At 37.2% G+C, this 24069-nt stretch overlaps 1 protein-coding gene across 1 annotated transcript in view; it reads right to left on the bottom strand.

Annotated features, from left to right (window-relative positions):
- Positions 1-19672: 19672 nt before the first annotated feature.
- LOC134533492 (peroxidasin-like) overlaps positions 19673-24069 on the bottom strand; it is a 521250-nt gene continuing 516853 nt past the window's right edge. The window contains exon 8 of the mRNA XM_063371017.1: positions 19673-21376. Coding sequence (XP_063227087.1) covers positions 21270-21376 — 107 coding nt within the window. The 3' untranslated portion in view covers positions 19673-21269. The remainder of the gene's footprint in view (positions 21377-24069) is intronic.

Here is a 24069-nt window from a genome sequence, read left to right as displayed (position 1 = left end):
AAAACAGAAACAATGTTCTTTTAAATATTTTAAACTGTGCGTAGAATCTTCGCATAGATATTACTACAGAATTAACAATATTTTGAAAAAAATATTTAAATATAAATAATGAAAACTTTGGGCTAGGGATTTCTTTACAATTAACTTGATCATTCTCCTCGATATACGTCAGACACAGGCTACTGTAACAACAAGCGTTCATGAAAATTGATATGATTTCACATAATACAGATGTACCACATTGTCTTTTAAATTATTGAAATTATATGCACTGGCTAAGCTGAATAAGTGGTGAACACAAAAACATTTATTTACAAAGCACTGAGATAGTAACCAAGGTCCTTACTTATGGAGGCAGATATGCAAGTTATTTACAAGTACAATATTATAGTTTGCAAATTTTTCATTAGTTATTGCCTAGTATAAGGCACAATGATTCCATAGACTTACTGCGATAATCTTCTTACACGCACACACACACACACATTACCTTTTTGGCAAGCTCTAATTTCTGAGCAAGCTGAAAACACACACACACCTACACACACACCTACACCTACACACACACACACACACACACATATATATATATATATATGCATTCGGTATCCTTTAAACTAGGAAGACTGACAATTATTTATCATTTTCATTTTATTCAACACATTTACATTCTTGTCATATCAGTAGGTACGACATACTGAAACCAACACAAAACATTGAATATAAACAAAGCCTTTAAAAAAATTAAATTCAGGAATGCTATTTGCTGATTGACTGAAAAATATGCTGAATACAAATCAACAGATTTAATAGAAACACACAAAGATTCTTTATAAGTACCTGGAATTGCTTAGAGATCTTTAAAGCTACATGGAAAACGTAAAAACAATTTATAATACTCAGACATATATATTAATAGACAGTCCAAGGTTAATTTATCTGGTTGAATTGGAGTTATATGGCAATGTTTATAGAAATCAAGTGTGCCATAGAGCATTAGTTATTTAGAACTGCAGTGGAATTTTAAACAGTAGTTTCATGCAGTAATAAGAAAAATAATAAAATAATTAGAATTATGAAAGTTATTTTAAAAAAATAATAGTTAAAAATTTAAAAAACACGCTTTTAGAGAAAATCCAACCAAAAAATGGAAAATTAATTTTAATTAATTTTTAATTAAGAATAGTGTAAATAAGAAAAAAATTGTATTTTATTGTAAAAAAAGCGTAGGGTGCATGGTGTCAATAGTTATAAATATTTTATTGACAGGAAAAAAGGATTATCATTTTGATAATATCTTAAAAAGAACCCCGCACTTTTTTTGTACAATAAAATACATTTTATTTTAATTTACACGTTTCTTAATTAAAAATTATTAAAATTTATTTTCTATTTTTTGTTGGATTTTCTATAAAAGCGTGTTTTTTTAGTTTTTTTTTAACTATCACCAAGAATTCTGTACTCAGGAGTACTGCAAGTTCCAATAAAATATAGTTAAATTCAAATAATGTGGATATTTCTAAATAAGTAAGCAAATCTCACAAAACTAGTGTCATCTAAATTCTTAGTCTCCAGAAACTGAAATTCCGGCGATGTCAATATGAAAATGTATATTTTATTTGACATCTACAATACTATCATAGATTTAGCACTTAATTTAAGATTTTGAAAACACCTATTTGTGGATTTAAAACCAAATAAATAAAACGTTTATACAATAACTTAATTCTTGTATGTACACACATATTTGAAATAAACAATTTAGTTTAATATCTAACATTTATTTCAAAATAACTTTATAATCGACAGTGCAGCTCTTACGTAATTTTTTACTAGTCTATATTTCTATATAATTATACTACAGCGGGACTGTAAGTTTGTTTGCAGAAAATCAACTAAAAAATTGCTAGACTAGTTATACAAATTATATTTCACTATTATGAAATTACATAATTCATGCTGAACGAATAACTTAAGAACACATAAATTTGATCGTTAACAAGGTTAAATGTTACTGCACGTTTTAATGACGAAACTACAGTACACTCGTGGAATAACATCATGTCAGTGTTAAGAAGACTGCACGTATCCGCTCTACCACTCTGGTTCTGGGGTAGAGCGCCTGCCTTGTGACTTGTAGGACCCGGGTTCGCGCCCCGGCTCCTCCAAGGCGGATTGCCCAGACAAAATGGTGGCATTTTCTCTGGTAGGAATACAATCCCTTGTAACAAGTCAGGCTACCAAAGAAACGGTGGGTGGAACAGAAAAAAACCTTCCAGGTGGCTTCCAAATGGGGAGCCCGTTTCTTTTCTTGGGCTCCCCATGCGGTGGCCATTCCGGGGGTTTCTCCGGGGGAACGGAGTTTTGCAAAAATATTTTTTTAGTTTTAAGCGTTTTAGTTTTTAGTAACTGTAGCATTATCATTCCACATTATTATAAATAAAACTCAAACCAACATATATTTTATTTTGCTTTTGTACATAATATATTTGAATTAATTGTGTATCAGTCAGTGAGTGGTTTATACCGATGTTGTGTGTTCAACCATTTATCGGTAGATATTTTCTTGAAGTATTATTGCCAGTTTAATTTTAATCACAAACTATTGTTTTGTTATGTATTATATTAGAAGTTTTCGACGAAATAATATTTATAAGCATATGAATTTTATTCCTAAAAATCAACATTGTTTTCAATCAGGAAGATCGTCTTTAACACACACACGTATTATATTTTTTCATCAATAGTTTTTTTTATCAATTCTGATTACAGTTGTAATATAATTTCTTAAATATTAAAGTGTAGTTGAGATAAACTACTAATTTACGGAACACCTAATACCATGAAACTGCATTTGCAAATTTGACTGAAAAGCGTCTATTTGTAAGATAATTAAAACATATATATATACCACGCATTGCTTGACGAGGCCTAAAATTGATAATTTTTTAATCATAAGATTGTGTTGGATAGTATCAAAGACTTTGCTAATGTTGAAATAAATAGAATATTTTATTTATGTCTGGATGTTATACTGGTACACACACACACACATATATATATGTCTGGTCTCACCAAGGAGAAAAATATGAATTTGCCAGACCTTACTATGTGTATGATCGTGTGGCAGACATAGAGAAATGACACTCACTCACTATTTGTATGTCTATGACCTATGGTTTTTTCTGTTATAAAATGAAATTATCACTTTTTCACTCCCTTAGGGATGGAATTTCATATTAATATGTATTCTATGTGTAAATCCAGGTTATGAGCTAGCTGTAGACCAAATTTCATCCAGATCCGTTCAGCGGTTCTGGCGTGATTGAGTAACAAATATCCATCCAAAAATATTAGTGGGATAAAACTGAGACCTGTTGTGAAATTTAGTTTCTAGAAACATTAGAGCTAAACAAACAATTTTTGCTTGTTTTTAAAAAATTGGTTGTCAGTAAAGTCGGTTTATGGACGCTAGTTTAACGTGACAACGTCATAACAAAACATCGATGAAATGATTGCATACTTTTATGAATAAAATTGAATCATTTTTATTGAATTATCACTATTTTGTATGGATACAAAGAAGGAGTGAAATGAAATCTACAATTTAATTGATAAATTTACTTTTATTTGCATTCATTAATTCAAATATGTTTATTACTTTAACGAAGAGATTATTTTAACTATAAATTTTATACATGTTTGCTATTTAACTTCTTCCAATCTGTTTTATTTTGTTAAGGATAGGACGATGATAGGAAAAGTAGGAAACGAATGGAAGTGTTTCAAGGATGATGTGAAGGAAAATGGCTTACCCAACACCAATATGCAGTAAAAAATAATATATTTGCGCCACGGACTTTGCAGCAATGTTAGGAGGAACGGGTTAGCAAAGAGCAATGAAAATGTTACATTGAAATGCATGAAAACAGAATTACGCCACGAACTCGGTCGCAATGCTAGGAGGTTCAGGTTAGCAAAGAGCAATATAAAATGAGCGTAACGGGACACAGTGAAACGGGACACTTTTTCGTACGTGCAGCCAGCGTTCATTGATTTATTAGACGTCACGTCAAAAAATTTCAAAAATTTGAAATGACCAAACATTTAATGATAATTAAAAAATAACTCTAATAAGAAAAAAAACGACGAGAAATGTTCTTTATTCTGTTCTGTTGTTTACAATATTTAATTTATGAATTAAAAATTCATTTTCGTTACAGCGTATATCTCCAGTTGTGTGCTGGCCCGCTTGCGTTGGCGAGGGTGTCAGCATGGTTTTCGTCCTCAATCGCTCACGCAGTCGGCTGATGCAGGATTCTACAAATGGAACATATTTTCCTCTCTTTGTGAACAGCTACCAAACACGGACAGATATCAAAGAACATTCGTCCATACAGATTTTTTTTTTGGGTTATGTCAATGCGGTTTTTAGCAATTGGATGGCTATACAATTCACATATAACTTTAGTGATGGACATGAATTTGTATAAACACATGACTATATTTAATTATCATTAAATTACCATGAATATTTATTTAACTACCAATATATAAATATAATTTGACTATTACATTAAGATAATATTATTCTTTACAACATTAGAGTTGATTTCAGAATAACGTGCTTTACAACTAATCTATTAAATTTTCTTTGTCCATTATACGAGTGTACGCAATTTTATTTTACAGTATACAAAAATTATTTCCTTAGAGGCCTACACTAAAATTAAACTATACATTATGAAGTAAAAGCATTTGGAAACATTGTAAGACTTTGGGTGCTAACACTACATTATATATTATCAGAGAAATATGAAAAAAATAGTGTGTATAGGTATCTTATCAAACGTTTGACAGTTAAGGAGTCTTAAGATCTGATAATTAAACTGCAATAAATGGTGAAAATACGAAAATATAGCGCGTAAAACTAGTATTTTGTGCAGATTTTCACTGCAGTGAATATAATTATTTTAAATTCAATATTACAAAATATTTGCTCTGTCGTAACTCGCAAGGAATAAAATAATAGAATAGTTGAGGGTGACGTCTGCTAATAATTTACACTTTTTATGCCTAAAGGCTAAGTCTCACACACGGATTGGTTATTTAATTTTCTTATCATTGCTGTTAACTAAAGGACTTTCCTTTGAATTTATTCTGATAGATCTCCTGCACCTGTTTTTCGGTCCAAAGTTTTTATACAGATATTTTCTAAACGTTATTTCTCGATGTGTTAAATGTCTCGCAAGTGGTCATATAACGGACAATTCCGGGAATTATCAGATAACACGTAAAACACGACGAGAAAAAGTGAGACCAAACATAAATTGTAAGAGAGAGAGAGAGAGAGAGATGTTGTGATAAAACTTTGAAGGAAAAGGCCTCACAAAATAGTAATGACAATAAAATTAAATAACTAACGTGGAGTGTGCGAACGAGCCTTAAAAATGACGAAACGTTTTTTTTTTTGGATGGCATTTCCATTCCGATGTAGCTTTGCACGGTCGGCGAAGAGCATCATCATCTCTGCTGCTCTGGAATGGATTTTGGCTTTAGGAGGGGGTGATTGGGAGTAGGTGGTGCGCGTTGGTTTGTGTATCGACTGTCGATAGGCCGGAAATAGCCCCTGGCTGAGGGCGGAAGGAGGGAAGGGGGCCGAGGCCACATTAACCCCCCCCCCCCCCATAACTTCCGGGTGCCGAAAACAGGCCGTAATGCCGCCGAAGTGGTTCGGAAGTGGCGGCCGCTCGTCCGTCGCTCGACCACGGGGTCGGACGGCGCCCTCTATTTCCTGCGCGAGCAGTGGTCGCGTGCAACACCCCGCTGTCGGGCGTCCCGACAACCCGGCCAGACCAGAGGTGCCGTTACATGTCGTTACATGTCCATGTGCAGTGACTGTCTCAAAGTCATTCTGGGCGACGAAGTATTGCATGTGCAGTGCTGGGGCTCATAAGCTCTGCATTGCAGGCAATATCTGGCCGAAAGTTTGTACTGAACTCAACAATGCAGTTGTTAAGTGGGTCGGTGTCGCACTGCGCGGTCTAACGGGGAGTGGTCAGCAGTTTCCCCCTCGGTGGTTCCCTCTACATCAATTGTTTACGTGCGCAGAGAAAAAGGGTTTGTTTGAATCAAACAAATATTCGTTTATATTTATGGCGAAACAATTATTTACTTGGTGGAACAAAATATTTTGTTGGTTTAACCAAACTCGGTAAATAACAAAAATAATTTGTTGCACATAGCCAAATATACATTTGAGTTGATAAAATAATTTTGTTGGGTTAACAGAATCTCTCCTACTACTATAAAATATTTGTATGAATTAACAAAATGTATTTAATTCGCCATATATAAACAAATATTTTGGCGAGGCAAACAAACCTTTCTCTCAGTGTGTATGATTTATACATATTTACTTGGTGCATCTTACAGCCCTTCCTGTTTTGAGATGGACCACACGGTTTTCTTTATTTCATTCAACCTGCCTACTCTCGGGTCAATAAAAACGGGTCCACGTTTGTACACATCTTTCTGAAACACAATGTATAGTTACATTTTTTTTGGTTCTCTTTGCCAACAATAAACTTATATAATTTAAAATGTTAGTATGTGTGTTTTATTAAATGGATTTTAAATTCCATTTTAGAACATAGACGCTTCATGCTGTGTTTTGGTAATTTTTTTTGCTTGTCGTACGGTATTTAATTAGTATATTTGTTTCAAAAATTAAAAAAAAATTGTCAAAACCATGTTAGTACAGTGCCCTTTTATTCACACAAGAACGACTTCAGCCAGTAAAATAGAACTCAAAATAAAATTCGTTATTGAGTTTAAACTTTAAATAGATTTTGAAGCAGTCAAACGCATATAGGTAAGTACCTATACTAGTGGTGCAGTTGTCTTAAGAAAGACTAAAATAACTGAGAAAAGAAATATTATTTTATTGCTGAGCATTGGAATGGATATCAAGTATAAAATTCATTTCCAATTAATATATTTAAGTATAGTAATTTGGTTTGAATTTATTCGTTTGAAATATTTTTCAAAGAATATAGTAGTTAAGAATATTATGTAGCCGCACAAATTATTAATGAGCATTTGATAGATTCATCAGTGAAGTAGGAAATGTAGTTAATCTCTTGTGTTTAAAGGGAAAGAAAACTCCTTCAAAACTGACTATATACCGACACAATTCAGCTAGGATGGCACAATATCACTACGGCTAAATACTAACAATGATAACTGAACAATATAATAGTGTCTCACGTCACTAAACTATGACATACTATTTGCGAACGGATTAAAATGTCGCATAAAAATAATTCAGGGCCTTGAATTAAGAGGACTACAATATTTTCAAGAAAAAAATTTTTCATTCGTAGTAAATATACCGCTTGATTTGTCAACATACCGTTATTGCGTGAAAGGTTGTTAAACTGTCTGCTTTGAACTATATAAATGACAAATGAGGATCTTACGTCTGCATCTGCTTTTTTTTTTTTTTTTTTTTGGCAATAATGAACTCTATAACAATGATGAGTTTTCAAAAGTTGTTTATTGTTTGTGATGAACGCCTGGGTTATTGTCTGGCAGTGGGGAGGTCATACGATAAAAGACTACTTACGCTACTCTACACTACCACACCACACTGAATGTTCGGACGCGATGCTCTGGTCGACGGCAGGCTCCGGCGCCAGTTCTGACCGGCGTCGCGTCGCCGCGACCAAGGCGTGGGCTGACCGACGCCGACGTCGCACCCGCTGAGTGATGGCCGGTCCCCCGCGCCCGTCGGGACTCGTCGGGACGACAGGTGTCCGGCGCGCGGCGACACCTGAGCGCGTCGGCGGGGCAGTCCGTCACCGCCTGTCACTCCCCTGCGCCCTCGTCCCTATCCGGACCACATCTGCATCCGAGCACTGGCCCCCGGGCGGATTGTTGTCCCGGAGCGACGGCATGCAAGAGATCCCACAAGGAGTGACAGTAGTGTCTTAACATCAGCCGTCGTGTATTTTAAGCATGGATGCAAAACGGACAAAGGAAATCTAATAAATCTGACAAAGCTATATCCTGGCTGCAGGCACGGCCGGCGGCTCGAACAGAATGGATGAGTTTGTTTCTGGTTGAGGCAAAAAGAACGGTACATAACCATTATAATATTTGGCACAAGGTAAGACTGAGGCCAATCGTACAGATGCCAGCAAACCACCGGTTGACATCTGGACGAACAGACAAAGTAGTGCTCCTGGTGTACCCTGACGGGTTCAGTCCCAGGAGGGGAGGGGGTGAGACTCGGCCGGGCTTCGGCCCGAAACAACTTGGCCTCGGCGGATCCCTCAGCTGAGGCGCCAGGAGTGTTTGTTTCCGAATCCTCGCAAGGTTTGCATCCGCATCCGTGAATGCGTTCACTGAGCTCGGGACCCACTGTTGCGGACCTACACGCGTTACTAGGGACCGGAAAAATTCGCGGATTCAATGACCTCTAGGATAGCCTCCATTATCCTCTGCATTTCTAAAGTAAACACGCGTGTTCATTGGGTACTAAATTGTGAGGGGTCTCCAATGGGTAGCTTGTGATTCGACGCTTCTTTGGTCGATAGTCTCTCATTGGCCCAGAGAGCTCCAGTTAAACTGCGAGCCAATAGCAGAACCAGCAGAATTGTACACAAGTTTTGAATTTCAGCCTATCACGAAATGAATCCGCGAATTTATCCGGTCTCTACCCATTACCTTCGGAATCACGTTTTATTTTGTTTGTACGTAACATTACTTTATATTATTTGCATAACGTTTGTTCAAAACGTCATAAGCATAAGTGATGACCCAAATGGAGACAAATAAAAAAATAATATTAATGAACATTACCGAAATGCGAACATGAAATTACAGGGCTATTAAATGCTCAATATAAGTACTTCTGATATTTTGAGATTCCTAACAAAAATTTTATTTTGATCGCTGACATTTAAAAACATCCACGCTATATTTACGTTCTGCCGATTGTTCGCCGATATCACGACTCGAAATGACTAGGTGAACATTAGTGCGACCAGTGGAGTCTCGTCAGGGCAAGCAAGGCAATAAGTGCTTGCCCAGGCAGTTTCCAGACATTGTATTTTTTAAATAAATATTTTATTCAGAATAGTATTTTACTTTGGCTCGTGCAGTTAGGTGTATGTATTTTTTACACTATCTTCTTGGGACCCAATACTGTGCGCTGTGCGCTATAAAAAAAGAACTCGTTGACACAAAAACATGCTGTTTTAGAAGCGTTGCTAGGTTTAGAAGCGCTGGCAGGACCGCTTTCAGCAGGAAGGCTGCCGCAGTAGTTTCCTTTCGGGAGGGGGGGTGGCATGGTACAAAGGTTCAGGGAGGGGATTGGCTGGAAAAATACGCGGTAGAAGCTACGATTTTTTTTTTCCCTAACCTAACTAAAACTAAGTATATTTTGGAGGGGTCCGGGTTAGGGAGGGACCTAGGTGCGTCTCAGGCCGAAGCCTATACGCCTAGTCATGCTGGGATTAGCCATGCAGGGAGAGGGTCGCATGCATCATGTGCTAGGAGGGGATTGGCCAGCCATGGCAGCGATTGGTGCCATGACTAACTCCCCTCACTCTTAAATCTAGACTATAACTAGAGATAGGTTGGGCCCAGGTAAAACCTGCATAGACACAGGGAAAACCCTGGGCACATTCATGCGGGATGCAAATTGGCATGCATTACGTTTAGGAATTTACAGGAGATAGAGGATGGTCTGGATGAAGTGTTGGACAGAGTAGAAAAGAGTCTACCATGCGGGGGTTGGGCACTTGGACTTGTGGTCCGCTTTACTAATTGTCCAGTACTGGATTTAGTGACCAGGGACGCAAGCGCCCCTGGTGGTGAGTGGTTGCACTGACCACTCACTCCGCCGCCAGTCAGCACCTAAAAAACTAAGAAACTAAGACATGTAACAGATAAATGACTTACAAACTAGGCATTTCGTTACGAAAATATCCAAACACCCAACTCATGGATGGACGTGCAGTGCTTAAGATAAAACTACAATAATAACTATAAATATTATTTTTATTATTTTTATTTTATTATTTTTTTTTGTTTTTTTTTTAAATTATTATTTTAGAAATATATATTTTTATGACTATTACTTAGTATCTAGGACTTAATACTGATTTACAAATCTCTAATATCTACTACTATACTACTAGTTAAATATAGAGGAACTGTCGGTGTATAAAGTTACAGGTGAATTAAGTCAAGACCTATTCGCATTTTGGTATTTGTTGCAAGCTTGCAATTCAAAATCCCATGTCTTTCAGAAACACAACCGGCACTGGAGGTGAAGCCTGCCAGGCGGGCCATGCCCATCGGACATAGGGAGTCAGCCCTAACAGCACAGGCAGTGGAACTCCCGGGAGACAAACCTACACCTGCGTGCTTCGGACCATTTTGAATTAGCAAATTATTTCATTAATGTCTATAATTTAAGTTCAACTCGCGGGAGACTGATTGGCCGATCGTTCAGCCAGCCACAGCACACTACGGAGGTCTGTGAGCCAAGATTGAATTTGGCATTTTATATTTTCCATGCAACTCTGGATCTTGTTCGCCCAGTGATGAAATATATGGGTTTCTGCTTTAGAAGCTACGAAGGTAACGCTTTCTTGCCGAGTTGGAGCGAACATGGCCGAAGCAGACTGTGGAATTTTTCCGCCGACTGCTTCGGCTATGTCCGCCACAGTTCGGCAGGGCAGGTGGCGATGTCGCGTTTCAGTCGGCGGTCGTCTCTCGGGGCGCGCGCATCTCTCCCGCGGGCTGTTGGCTGGCAGTTCGTGGGGGATTTGTGGGCGTACGATGATACTCCACTCCCACTTAGTATATAAGTAATGTAGAGTAGGTATTTTACTATCAGAATAATGTAAGTCAATCATTATTTTTCAAAAATAATGTATTTAAAAAAAATGTCAAATTTTCTACCTGTGGAATAGTCAATGTTCAGTTAAGAAAACTACTTAAATAGCACCATTTTGTACCTTGAAATCCATATTTTCCCGGCGGAGGGCCCCCAGACCCCCCCCCCCAACCTCATCATGTTTTGGTGTGAACGGAGTTATTGCTTCCCCTCATGTAAACCTCACGCCTCGCCACTGAGTGCGACCGACTGTCAACAGGTGGTGCTGGCACTAAAAGTAATCGGATTCTATCCCTCCGTTAGGAGTGCGTCTTGCACATTATGGCTGCACTTACTTGCTTAGGGGTGTAGGGATGTGCGTGCTATGGACGCATCCCTATGTATTCCAATACAGCTATCGTAAACATTTGAAAAAATTGAATTCCTAAAAATTTCTCCGTAGAGAGAATAAAATAATTTTAATCAACAGTAGTTCATTGTAGTGTAGATAATAAAGAAAGCATTGTCACTAAGTTTAAAATGCAAGCTCTGTACTCAGTGGAGCAGGAAAAAATTTAACTAAATTACTTTTAAAATAAAAATATTATCGTGTAAAGTATTTGGCAATAGCGTTTTCTATAGGGAATGACACACTGAGACAAAAACAAAAAGCAAGCATACAAAGTCAAAACGTTTATTAAATTTTTTTTGTACCGAAACTCTATCTTTAGTTTGTTACAATTTTTTTTTTTGAATTTCAGTGTTCAGTTACTATATATCCCTAAAACATTTTGAAACAACATATATATTTTTTCGTAAAATGAATCACAGTGTGTCGTTCGATCATAGGACTTCAAATTATAATCGCTGTTTCAAGAGTCGAGTGGGATAGACGACGAGGTTAAAAAATAAAAAAAAAAACTGGACGCAAAGTACGCCGTAGCGGTCACGCACCTTCAAAACAGATACACCATCATTTCCAACGTTGCAACGTTGCCAGTGTTCCCTCGCTGATTGTGAGGTTGAGAGGCCATCGCTGGACCGCGCGCATGGCTTTCAAACGGCCGCAGAACTTTTTTTTTTTTTTATTCCGTTGCGTTCAGCGGAGCGCTGAGCACGACCCTTTGATCTGACAGCAGGTCCCGACCGCGACGGCCTCTGCGGGCGAACGGGCGAACCAGACCTCGCGCTCTCGTCTGGACATCGACCGAATATCCAATTCAGATGGGAAATAGTGAAAAAAAATATATATATATATATATATACATACATATATATATATAAAAAGACTTGTTCACATAGTTTTTTTCCCATTTTGTTCCCGCGCTGTTTCACCAAAGTCGGCTGCCATATCGAAACTGTAAGATGAGCGAGTCACTTATGGTAACTTATGGTAACACAATAGTACTCAAGGCAAAGTAGGCAATTAACTGGTGGAAAATCTTAATATATTATATAAATCCACTGTCCTGGTGTTTGTTTCCAGTGAACTCTTCACCAAGTCAACCGATTTCGATGAAAATTGGCTTTTTTTTTTATTTTTTTCCAACTTGAGAGATAGGATGGTTTTTATTTCGATTAATGGTCTTAATAATTTATAATTAATAATAAACTGATTATCAATTTTGATTGGTGTTTAAGCCTGGGAAACAGTGGATACTTCGTCTCCATGACAACGTTGCGTGTATTGTTGTATTAAGTTTTGGTCAAAATTAATTAATTTTAATTTTATTTCATTTATTATAACTGTAAATAAGAGATTTGGTCTCATTTCCCCCCCCCCCCCCCAATTAATACAACCGTGCAAAGTCGGGTCGGGTAGCTAGTAATAATAATAAAACATTGTCTCAATATTCAAATTTGTGCTTTCCTACGAATAAGTAAATTAACAACATTAGTCACACAACATATATTAATTACGTATATTTTTTTACTAAGTGTTTAGTTTCTTCTAGTTTTTATTTTGTACAATGCATGTGACAAAGATAAAACTAGCACTGATTATTTCACTGATTTGTTTCAACAAAATAAAATAATACCTTTTTAATGTATCTATTAACTTTATTGTAGCCAAATAAATAACTTCAATAAAAATATAATGATAATTTTGTTGAAACTCCTTAAATAGTGATTGCTTTTGCAACAGTATATAGTTTTCAGTTGTATCGAGTCAAACGATTCACGAACTCGCAATTCCATAACTAGATTGTAGGATTCCGTAAACGAAGTCAGTAACTACTTCATGGTTGCGTCCCTGGAAACGTTGATGTGCCTAACGTTTCAGCATGCATTGATGCAGCAATCTTCAAAGGTGATTTACAAAAAAAAGAATAGCATATTTTACGACGAATTGATGTAAACTGCACAACATTAGTTTTGTAACTAAATAACCAAGTACTTAATAAGTCTTACGTTTGGAATAACTATGAGTTCATGAAAAAATTCCTAAAAAAAATGTGTGATGAAATTAACAAAGGTTTAATTTGCAGTGCAATTAATGCACGAATTTTATAATTCATCTCTGCTCAAGTGAAACACCTGCTTTCCGAAAATAGTAATTTATTATGAGTTAACATTTAATCGTTCTGAGCATGCTGAAAGGGGAATGCAATGTTTACTTAATCAACAATACTTTTGTGGTTCGCTAATTACACGTAGTACACTACTAAAAATAGAAGGAAATAAGAGTTTACCAAAATGTGGCATCACACTTATTCAAATATAGAAGAGGGGGAAATAAGAGGACACTGACATATTTAATAAATAAAAGTCAGCTCTTGGGCATGTCTTCAATTTTTAATGGCTAAATGTTTTGGTTATAGCGATTAAAACAACATTTTTTAGTACGAATTTCAATAAGAAGAAGGTGGGTCAGGATAGGGAGAAAGTCAAAATAAGTTTTACTGATAAAGCACGTTTGAGTTTCAAAACTAATTGCTTTATACGTGGCCCTGTCACACAACCTGAATTTATAGAACAAAAAAAAATTCCAAGATTGTGTATCAGGTTCGAGTTTAGAAAGAGAAGGAAACGATCATAAAAAGAGCAGGAGAACGCGGTGATGAGTATATAAAAGCCATAAACACACGTCTTTTTCCTGTACCGAAACTCGATTTCCTATGTCAGCTTGTGAAACAACCAAGCGTATAGAACATTTGAGAAGAGAGCAAAGAAAGCAATAATACGCTTCAATATCATTTACAGAATCGATGATGCCCACTGTCTCGCAGAAGAGTTTCCTTGCAAGCTCCTGAAAGACAGACGGCTGTTATCTATGCTAATGGGAAAAAAATTATGCGAAAATTGATTCACAGCAAGCTGTGGAGGATTCTGGTATCATAATTATCACAATAGCGCTTATGTTAGCCCCCGTCAAATGAATATGTAACATTGGTGGGAGAAGATATCGACCTTTTGGTGATTTTGATTGGTCTGAGTAGCCCTAATATACAGAATGTCTTCGGTTTGAAACAAGGCAGTAGAAAGTTATTTCGAACGCTTTACAATCTTCATCTCGCCACTGACAAAACCGTGTCAGACCTTACATTGATCCTGCAAGCGATGAGTGGTTGTGAATGAAAAAAAGGGGAAGGGGGGATGCAAGTGTTATAAACTTGTCACGAGAACACAGAAACTTACCCACTGCGGAAAAGAATGTACTGATGCTATGAAACCATCGTGCCGCCGCATGACATCGCCACAGACATCTGGAAACATTTTTTTTTCGTCGTACTCATTCAGCATTTTACTGGGGTGTTTTCATTTCGGGCTCAAGACGAACGCCAAAACGGGACTGTAATAATTGTATCTCTGGCACGTTCCTCCAAAGGAGCGTGAATACTTGATCTCGGAGCTCGTGGCGTCGCGGCAGCACACACGGACGCCTGGACGCCAGACGCCGGGGAAGTGAGCTGTCCGCGGGAACGAAGCAAGCATCGTCGCGGCCCTGCTGAAACATTCAGGGCGGGACCTGCCCCCTACCGGTCTCGGGGCAGCAGTTTAAACAACCCCCCTCCCCATCTCGCCGATGGACAATTGGATGACTCCCGCCCGGGCAAGCGACCGTGTCTGGCCTGGTGTAGGGAGGGGGGGGGGGGGGACTGTTGCGAAAAGCCCGCCCCCCGTGAGCTCGCGTTAGCAAATTTTCTCTCCCGAGTTTTCCGTGTTTTATTCACGTGCAACGCTCCCTCATGAATTATTCACGCCGGTCCCAAGAGTTCTTGTGTAGGGGTTAGAAGGGGGGGGGGGGGGGTGGAAGGGGGAAGGGGAGGAGAGGTAGTGAGACGCTGCTCGCTGTCCGTTTGAACAGTGACGTCGCTCTTAGAGCTGCGCAAACTGCCGGAGGCATTCCTCCTTTCCCTCCCCCTTCCCTTCAACCTTCTGTACACGTCTGTCCAACGAGCAGCGGAGACGAGTTAGTACCGTTTGCGAAAAAAAAAAAAAAAAAAAAAATTGTTCTAAACAAAAAGAACGGATTGCGTTGCTCGTCACCCGGAAGGAAAAATTTGTCGCAGTCGGTCTAACTCCCAGGCGCAGCAGCTTCGACTTCACCCCTCCCCCCCCCCCCCCCCCCCCCGGAAATCCTAAAATCATGGCCACGCGCGAATTGGGTTTATTTACCACCGAGTTAACATCCACGTGATGCAGTGACCGCTCTTGACTCGTAGATCCGGTTGTGGATTAAACGAAGAGGCTTTTTAAGACGACGGATCTCCAGGATCGTAGAGGGCTTTGAGTCGCTGGCAGCAAACTTTGTGCTCTTCATCAGTTTATCAAGCTGGGGTGTCGGGGACGGAGTAGGAAGTTCGTAACTTTTCAAGTTGCTCGTAAATCGTGAGATCGTAAATCATCATATAATAATTTTATATAATTTAATGCAAAAAGAAATAAATGTATGAGTTTATCGGTTTTTATCAAAAATCATGCAGTTAATCCATACCAATTTGGAATCATTATATAATTAATTTTTTTTAGTTATTGAAATACAAATATATTTAAAATAGTTTATAATTAAATTATTTTTTTTAATGTCATCATATATGATATCATTATTGAATATTTGTCTGTTTGTTTATTTGAGCATCGCGAAAAAAATACTGGACCGATTGTGATGAACCCTTTTGTGTTTAAAATCTTATGATTGTAATTAAAAACTGGTGTATATTTTATCTCGCTACGATGAAGGGAGCTGGAGATAATTAGCAATGAAACCACATTTTTTTCACAACAAAGTGGAACAAATGAACTACTAGGTACTGCATAGATAAACTTATTAATCTATTATATCACAACAATTAAAACATGTTATTATTAATGATAACTTTTTATTACGTAATGTAATAATTAAATTTTAAAAAAGAAATTATTGTGCGATTATTCGCACGGGGACACCTACTATAACTTTTATTTTACTAGCTGAAAAAAACTCAATGGATAGTGACCTGGATTTATCAACTGTGTCGGAAATTCCTGAACTCTCTGGTAGGCGTGGCGTTACCTCGGGGAAAAGGTTCTATTCGTGGTGTTTCAAATTAAATTATTCGCACAACTCAAATAAAAAGCGAAGAGGACTTGAACCACGCGAGGAAGCGACGTCACTGTGTGTGCGCTCGATGCTGAGGCGCCGCACTTATCCGCGCCTCCTCCTCCCTCCTACCCCCTCCGGGAAGATTCCACAGACCTACTTGGCGCTCTGCCTACACCAATAATATTTCTTCGCGACGTCACGCCATTACTTTCCCCAATCATCCGCCGTCTCATTCGACGCCTCCCTCCTCCCTCCCCCAACTGCTAGACCCTGCTCCAACCCCGGCGTCCCGCCGGGAAGAGTTAGGGCCCTTGGAGTCGAGCCAGCGACCTCTGGGAACTGCAACTTGTGACGGCACGTGCCGGCAGTTTCCAACTGCTCGCTCCTCGCTGATCGGCAGTTCGCGTCACCGGGTCGGCAGTGGCTAGCGACTCCCCTGGCGGAGCTCCACACGTCTCCCGCACGCGCCGCGATTCAGTCGCGGGGATAGAGAGTAGCCTACGGTGCGGCGGGGAACCACACATAACTTAGAAAGTCACAACTTAGAACTGTCATAACTTAGAAAACTTGGAAAAATCCACGTAACTTAGAAACACACAACTTAGAAAGATCATAACTTAGAAACACACAGCTTAGAAACACACAACGCAGAACCACACAACTTAGAAACGTCATAACGTAGAAAGTCACAACTTAGAACTATCACAACTTAGAAACACACAACTTAGAACTGTCATAACTTAGAAACACGTAACTTAGAAACACTCAACGCAGAACCACACAACTTAGAAACGTCGTAACGTAGAAAGTCACAACTTAGAACTATCACAAGTTAGAAACACACAACTTAGAACTGTCATAACTCAGAAACAATTAACTTAGAAACACGCAACGCAGAACCACACAACTTAGAAACGTCATAACGTAGAAAGTCATAACTTAGAACTGTCATAACTTAGAACATTCTAAGTTATGTGTTTCTAAGTTGCGTGTTTCTAAGTTGTGTGTTTCTAAGTTATGACAGCACCCCATAGAAATAGTGTTTATAAACTTTTTCACGTGTAAGTATATAAGAGAGTCTTTGTTCCCGTACGTATATACAATTTATTAGCATTATTAATTGTTACATAATTATTGAATAATTAAAATTAATATATTAGAATAAACATGCAGTATGTTTATATTTTTGATTATTCATTAAAATTTATAACGATTATTTTACTAAAATAAATTAATAATTTTATACACATTTTTATTATAATATTAGATACTGATTATTTATATATTTTTTTAATTTGATTGATTTTATACTTTAGCAAACGTGTTTATATCACTCTGGTCCTTTTATTATTATATTTCTATTAATTATTTGCATGCATTATTAAAGTTAGATTTTTATCACGTCAAGTGAGTATAACGTCTAACGCGCGTATACACGATATACACGAAACAAAATAAAAACAATAAACAATGCCATACCGTTCTTCGTAGTTGTTGTTTTGTTTTAGAACATTGACTAAATTCAGAACGATGCTCATGTATTTTAATATAATTATTGACGAATTGAGTCTACAAATAACTCGTGTTGTTGTGCAAAGGTGTAAGTAAGTAGTGTGCCACTAGACAGCTGTTGTGGGGCATGTGCTCAAATTTGCTTAACATTTTTGTTTTAATTTTTTTATGGGAAACTGGACGCCTTGTTGCCTTTAGTGTTGTTGATAATTTTTTTCTGGATAAATACCTTTATATTTATTTATAATTTAAGTTTCATAAAGTGTTTTGATTTTTAATATTTTACCTATGTATGATAAAAACTTAATTTAAATTGTTTTTTTTATATATAAAACAGTTCAACAAATTTATATCTTATTATGAATTTTATAAAGATTTCATAAAAAAATAAAACGTTAAAAACCATAAATAATAATATTTTAGTTGAGGTGTAATGTAATTATTGTTTTGCATTAAGAACCTGTGTTTGTTATTGTATTGCAAGATATTTTCTATCAGTATGAACATCATACTATTGCCATCTTTGACCATGTTCGTTTTTTTCAGGACACTTTAACCTTTTTTATTCTTTTATCAGACATCATATGTTTACATTCATTTTATAGTGCGAGAAAATCTATCTGATTTTATGTGGTAGCAAAAATTTTCTTACCATCTTTAGGAGAAGTTTTGTGCTTGATTTCCCCGAGAATCATGCAAGTAATTTATTTTTGGTTTATATCTTCTTTTTAAATTATTTATAATTATAGCAGTGGTTCCACGATTCAGTGTTGCAAGATCCTAGCCATGCGGTTCTTGAGATAAAACTCCACTAAGTACTGGAATGGGAGTGAGGAATTTCCCTTCATTACTGGGGCAATGGGTTTCTTCAAAAACCTTGTTCCGGAAAGCCACTACATATAAAATTTTTTTAGGAAGCATAATACTTACTACATGAGTGCATTTCTTCAAAAAAGACCTGGCTAACCACATCAAAAATTTAAAGTTAAAAAATATTATTTGTAAACCTCATGAATTTGTATCTTAACGCACATTAAAACTTAATTTATATTTACTATTTATTTTCCTTTTTTTACTGAAGCCCCATATGTTATGAAACCCTTATAACTTCAGATTTTTTTGCCAAAAATAATACACATCTATGTCAATACTTGTCTTTGTTATATAATAAATATCAAATGGATTGACACCAAATTCAAGTAGTGTTTATTGTTTTGTTTTGAAACTTATTTTTCTGTGTATCATAAATACAACCTACTTGCATTTTATAAGTTTTTTTCCTTTATTGTATGTGATTTGGTGGTCAGTTGGTGCATACTCTTTTTTCCTTAAATTTTTTACCATGAAATGCTAGATGAGATACTAGTAAGTCTCTTATCCGTCGGTCTTCCCTGACACCAAAGGGGTGTGGCAGAGTAGATGTATATACATGTCATCCTATTTTATGCTCTGAATTTATCCAACTATGCTAATAAAGTACATTTTTACTCAAACATTAATTTTAAAAATTCAAATATTTAGATAATCGTTCTTATAGTCTACGGTATAGAACGATTGCAGTTTTCTTTCCGAGTGTAGCAATCAATAAAATATGGTTTCCAAATCCGAAAACGTTTATGCATTTAACTTGCTAAAAGTACGCTTTCTATAATAATTTTAATCTTGTGAGAAATTCACACAAACAATCCAGGAATGGCACAAGGAAGGAAAAGAAGATACCAGAAATAAAAAAAAACAATAACTTTACATAATATGTATATACTTGTTAGATAGTAGTTTATTGAATGAATTTGAAGGTGACTGAGAAAACGGCGGAGGACACAATTTGACGAGACGTGTATTCACACTGGGTCCCAACTGTCACTCGTTCGCCAGCGTGACACTGGAGAGTCATGAAGTACATCGAGATAAAAACAATCAGGAGGAAACTGTTTTACAATACGAGAACAATGCGAGTGATCCCTGCAGCCACATCCAAGCACTATAGATACTGCTAGCTCAAAGTTCCAACGTATCTCACTCTTTCTTATTCCACAAGATTTAAAAAAAAAAAAAAATGCTAAATACATACCTGCGTCGATCGCTTTAAATGCCACTGCCCTTTAATATTATATATATTTTTTACCCTGATCAAAAAATCCTCAAGTATAGTCACTTCCCAAGACAATCCTTCATGAAACGGGCGCTATGATGAACACACACACGCACGGTCACAGTTTCCAACGTTCGCAAAGAAAACACACAGTCAATAGTTTTGTGGTAGTAATTTCGACACCTTCGTCAACTCTAACAATATCTCAGATTTATTTAAAACCACGTTGTTTTAAAGTCACTATTTTATTATCAACTAATTAAAAAAAGATATTCCTTATGTACACTTCCCAAATGTCACAAATAATAATTTTAAACTCAAGTGAGCTATGACTTTAAAAATCCACTACACATTCTTCACACAATTTTGAAACAAGTTAAAAAAATAACTCAAGCACAAAATGTACAAACAAAACCAATTCAAAATTATTTTTTAACAATTGTAGACTGAATGTTCTTCTGTTACACAGCAAGTGTTTGCAACATTATAATAACTTCATTATTTACAAATTTTTCAAATAAGCAATGCTAAAAATTTTTTATCTACAATACTTTTAAGTGTGAACTCTAACTTTTGAATCGAAGCATTTTCGTAAGTGATTATTCAACTCCATGCAAACAGAGTAAGAATACAAATTCATAAAAATTTAAAATATACACTTTATGGGACAAATACAACAAATAATCAACATGTTCACTCCAGCATTCAAAACACATAGGCTGTACTGTCAAGTACATAGTACTTTCCAAAAAGAATTCCCAATGTTCTCTAATATATTTACATGTATGGACTCATGGTTTCGTTTAGGAATCGCTGATCCGTAGTAAAATTGTGGTATCCAATTTTTTGGATCAAATATGAAATAATAATAATAACCAACTCCCAGTTCAACTTCAACTTGTACGGCAACTGGAAAAAAGAGCTTCAGTTGTTTAGTTTTGTGTTAACTCACATCAGCTGAAGTCCAGTTTCAACCACACGGTATTTGAGGTTAAAATGTTCAAGAAACAATCTTACGTCGGAGTTCCAGTCAGGTTTTAAACACTACTAAACGAGTTTAATACTTTCAGACAAGCTAAACATGACAGTTGAAACAAGGGGAACACGTGTGTTGTGTATATATATGTATGTATGTGTGTATTCACTACGCCTCGACGGCGGTCGCAGCTGTTCCGGCTCCTGACTGGTCGCGTCTCGAAGCCACGTGACCCCGGGGGCCGAGCGAGTGGCGGAGTTGGCAACCCTGCTTATCTCGCGGCCAGCGTCGCCAGCGGCAGGATCACGAACCACAGCACGGCGTCCACGCCGGAACCGGAAGAGGTCTTCCTCCGCAGGATCGCCGCCATTTTGTCACCTGAAATGACAGAGCAGAACGACGAGAACAAAATAACGGGAACGGTGCTTCTTTTCGATTGCCAAAGCTGAAGGGACATTCCTTTGTCGTTCTGAAATCCGGACATCATTGAACTAAACACACAAGCCTTCCGGTTTATTTGAAGTTAAAACTTCTTTAGCCACGGTGAGCGATTTTTGTTAGGGGCAAAACTTATGGGTTCGCGTCACCGACATGCTAATGACGTGTTGCGCCCGACTGGCGAATCGCAGTGGCCTGTGTACATGTATACGCATATATACACTAATACATTGTAGATACTCGACTGTATCGTGTGCGTGTTGGACTATTTTTTTGGATGGATAAAATCTTGTGAGTTCGCATCACCGACATGCTGTAGTAGCAGTAAGTGAAGTTAATTTGACCACGTGAATACATGACCTAGATCTGACATCACTGGTAAGTTATAGCTAGGTAATGAATTTTTAAGTAATTTTTGACATACCACTGACATCTGTTGTGACTAGAAAATGATGTAAGGATAAATTATATCATTCTGACATCGTACTGATATAATACCAAAATAATTTTCTTACGTACATTTGACGTAGAAATGATGTCATATTACACATTTAAAAACAAAGTTTTAAGTTTTCACTTCTGTTGACAGTCTCTATGACTGGCTTTTTTTTTTAAAATTTGATTAAATGTAAACCTAACCTGGAACACTGCCGTTGGAGTATGATACTGAAGTCAAGATGTTTATGGAACTTCAAAATCACTATTGGGTTTGATACAAACATAACAAATTTCTACGTGTAGTCAGCCTACTGGACACAAATGAACACTTAAAAACGGCTCTCCAAATGGTAAAAAGTTGAGAAGGCAAAGTATTTGAACGGAGATGTCAAACACACCCATGTTAGGTATGTTTTCTCGGAGCATCTTCATTTCTCTTACCTAAGTCACTTATGGACGCATGTAATTATTCAGTGTCTTTTTATTGAAATTTTTTTTTAAGACAAATGCTATCAAGTACACCATTACTACTTTTTAAGTGCATATTGTTACAAATTTCATATATTCATTTTCGTAATGACTACATCATAAAAATAGTGATAGAATATTTAAGATAAATTATATGAAGCACTCCACGTTTTTAGTTATACAGAGTTGTGGTGTATTATTTGGCTGTTGGAAAAAAAAACTTAAATTTAAAATTTATTGTTTACTTTTTAGTTCATGCAAAGATAAACTCGTTTTTTTAGTTTTTTAAAGTATAAGTTTTTTATATCGAAGGTTCTTTGATGAAACATTTTATGTATTGTGGATCTAAAAGATAAGCATACATTGCAGCGTTATATAAACGTAATTAAAAATGACGTAAAATTATATAAATATATATTCAATTGTAAAAATTAAAGATATGTGATAAAACTGCGTACAGTTACTACATATTGACATACATTTTCAATCAGATATATTTTCCTCTCAGTAGTAAACAAAGCTTTTATAATCTTTCAAACGGCACACCCGCTACACCTACACAGGACACCGCTGCGAGATTGTTACAGGAAAGATCTCGGCTATTGAGGATGGAGATATCTCTTTAAAGAACTGAGATTCAAGCTGGTAAAAAATCTGAAAAACCCTAGTGCGCACAAATTTCTTCAAGGGCGACGGGGTGATGGGAAGGGGGGAAGTGCGCTGAAAAGAAAGCTACTGCGAAACGTAAAAGGAAATGTATTCATATCATATCTGTGGAAACTTCAACTCATTTTCCTGAAAGATGGAGGTACGCGAGTTGGTATTTCAGGAGCGCCTGGGGTAGAAACGAAAAGACAGTTTTTTTTCCTCCACTTCGCCACTGTCTGTTCGGAGTTCCCGTCTCTCGTCGGTCTCTCTATGATCTTGCCACTACTTTGCCAGGGAAGAATCAACCCTAGCGCTTCTTCCTCCTCCCCCCCCCCCTCTTAGACGAGGGTTCAGCCCGGCGACTGTAACGAAATTACGCCTTCGAACAGTTCCCCCCCTCCCCCTTTTCACACGGGCGCCACACCCGCCAACCCTAAAGTCACGCCCCTTCCCCTTTTCAATCGCGAAAACCCATTTTTCACGCGACAGGAGCAGCTCGACGACATCGCAACTGCCTCTCGTTTCCCCGGCGCGCGCGCGGGCTCTTAAAGAGCGGCAGAGTGGCGCGGCTCGAAGACCTCTCCCCCCCTCCACCTTTTTCCGTCACAGTTTCTTTTCACACACCGCTGAAGTTTCTATCCACGCACGGCTCGGCGGAGACAACAGCTTCAGCAGCAACTCAAGAGTAGGGGTTTAATTTACGTTTACTGACGTCAGTTCTAACTAGTTGCAACCTCTGATTAGGAGTATTTATATATTAACAAAGTTACTATTGTGTGAAATAGGCTTTGTAATTTACTAGCTCTTTATATTGTTGATTTACGAAATAGTTTACAGCTGGGGTTGATAAAGCTGACAGAGAAGAAAAAAAATCCTGACAAAAGAGCCAACAACGGTTGGAATTACAACATATAAAAAAATCAACTGGTTAGATTTATACACATATTTTCACTAATCCAAATACATATATATAAAAAAACACAAATATTGCTATTTTGAAAAGATTACATCGCGCTCTTCCAAAGTCAAAATAAGTATCTAATCATCATTAATTTATTTTAGCTCTAAACGACCTTCTC

Source organism: Bacillus rossius, chromosome 6 (genome assembly GCF_032445375.1).
Source record: "Bacillus rossius redtenbacheri isolate Brsri chromosome 6, Brsri_v3, whole genome shotgun sequence".
NCBI classification, from domain to species: domain Eukaryota; kingdom Metazoa; phylum Arthropoda; class Insecta; order Phasmatodea; family Bacillidae; genus Bacillus; species Bacillus rossius.
Note: the sequence above shows the minus strand (reverse complement) of the source record. Positions and strands in the feature narration are given on the sequence as shown.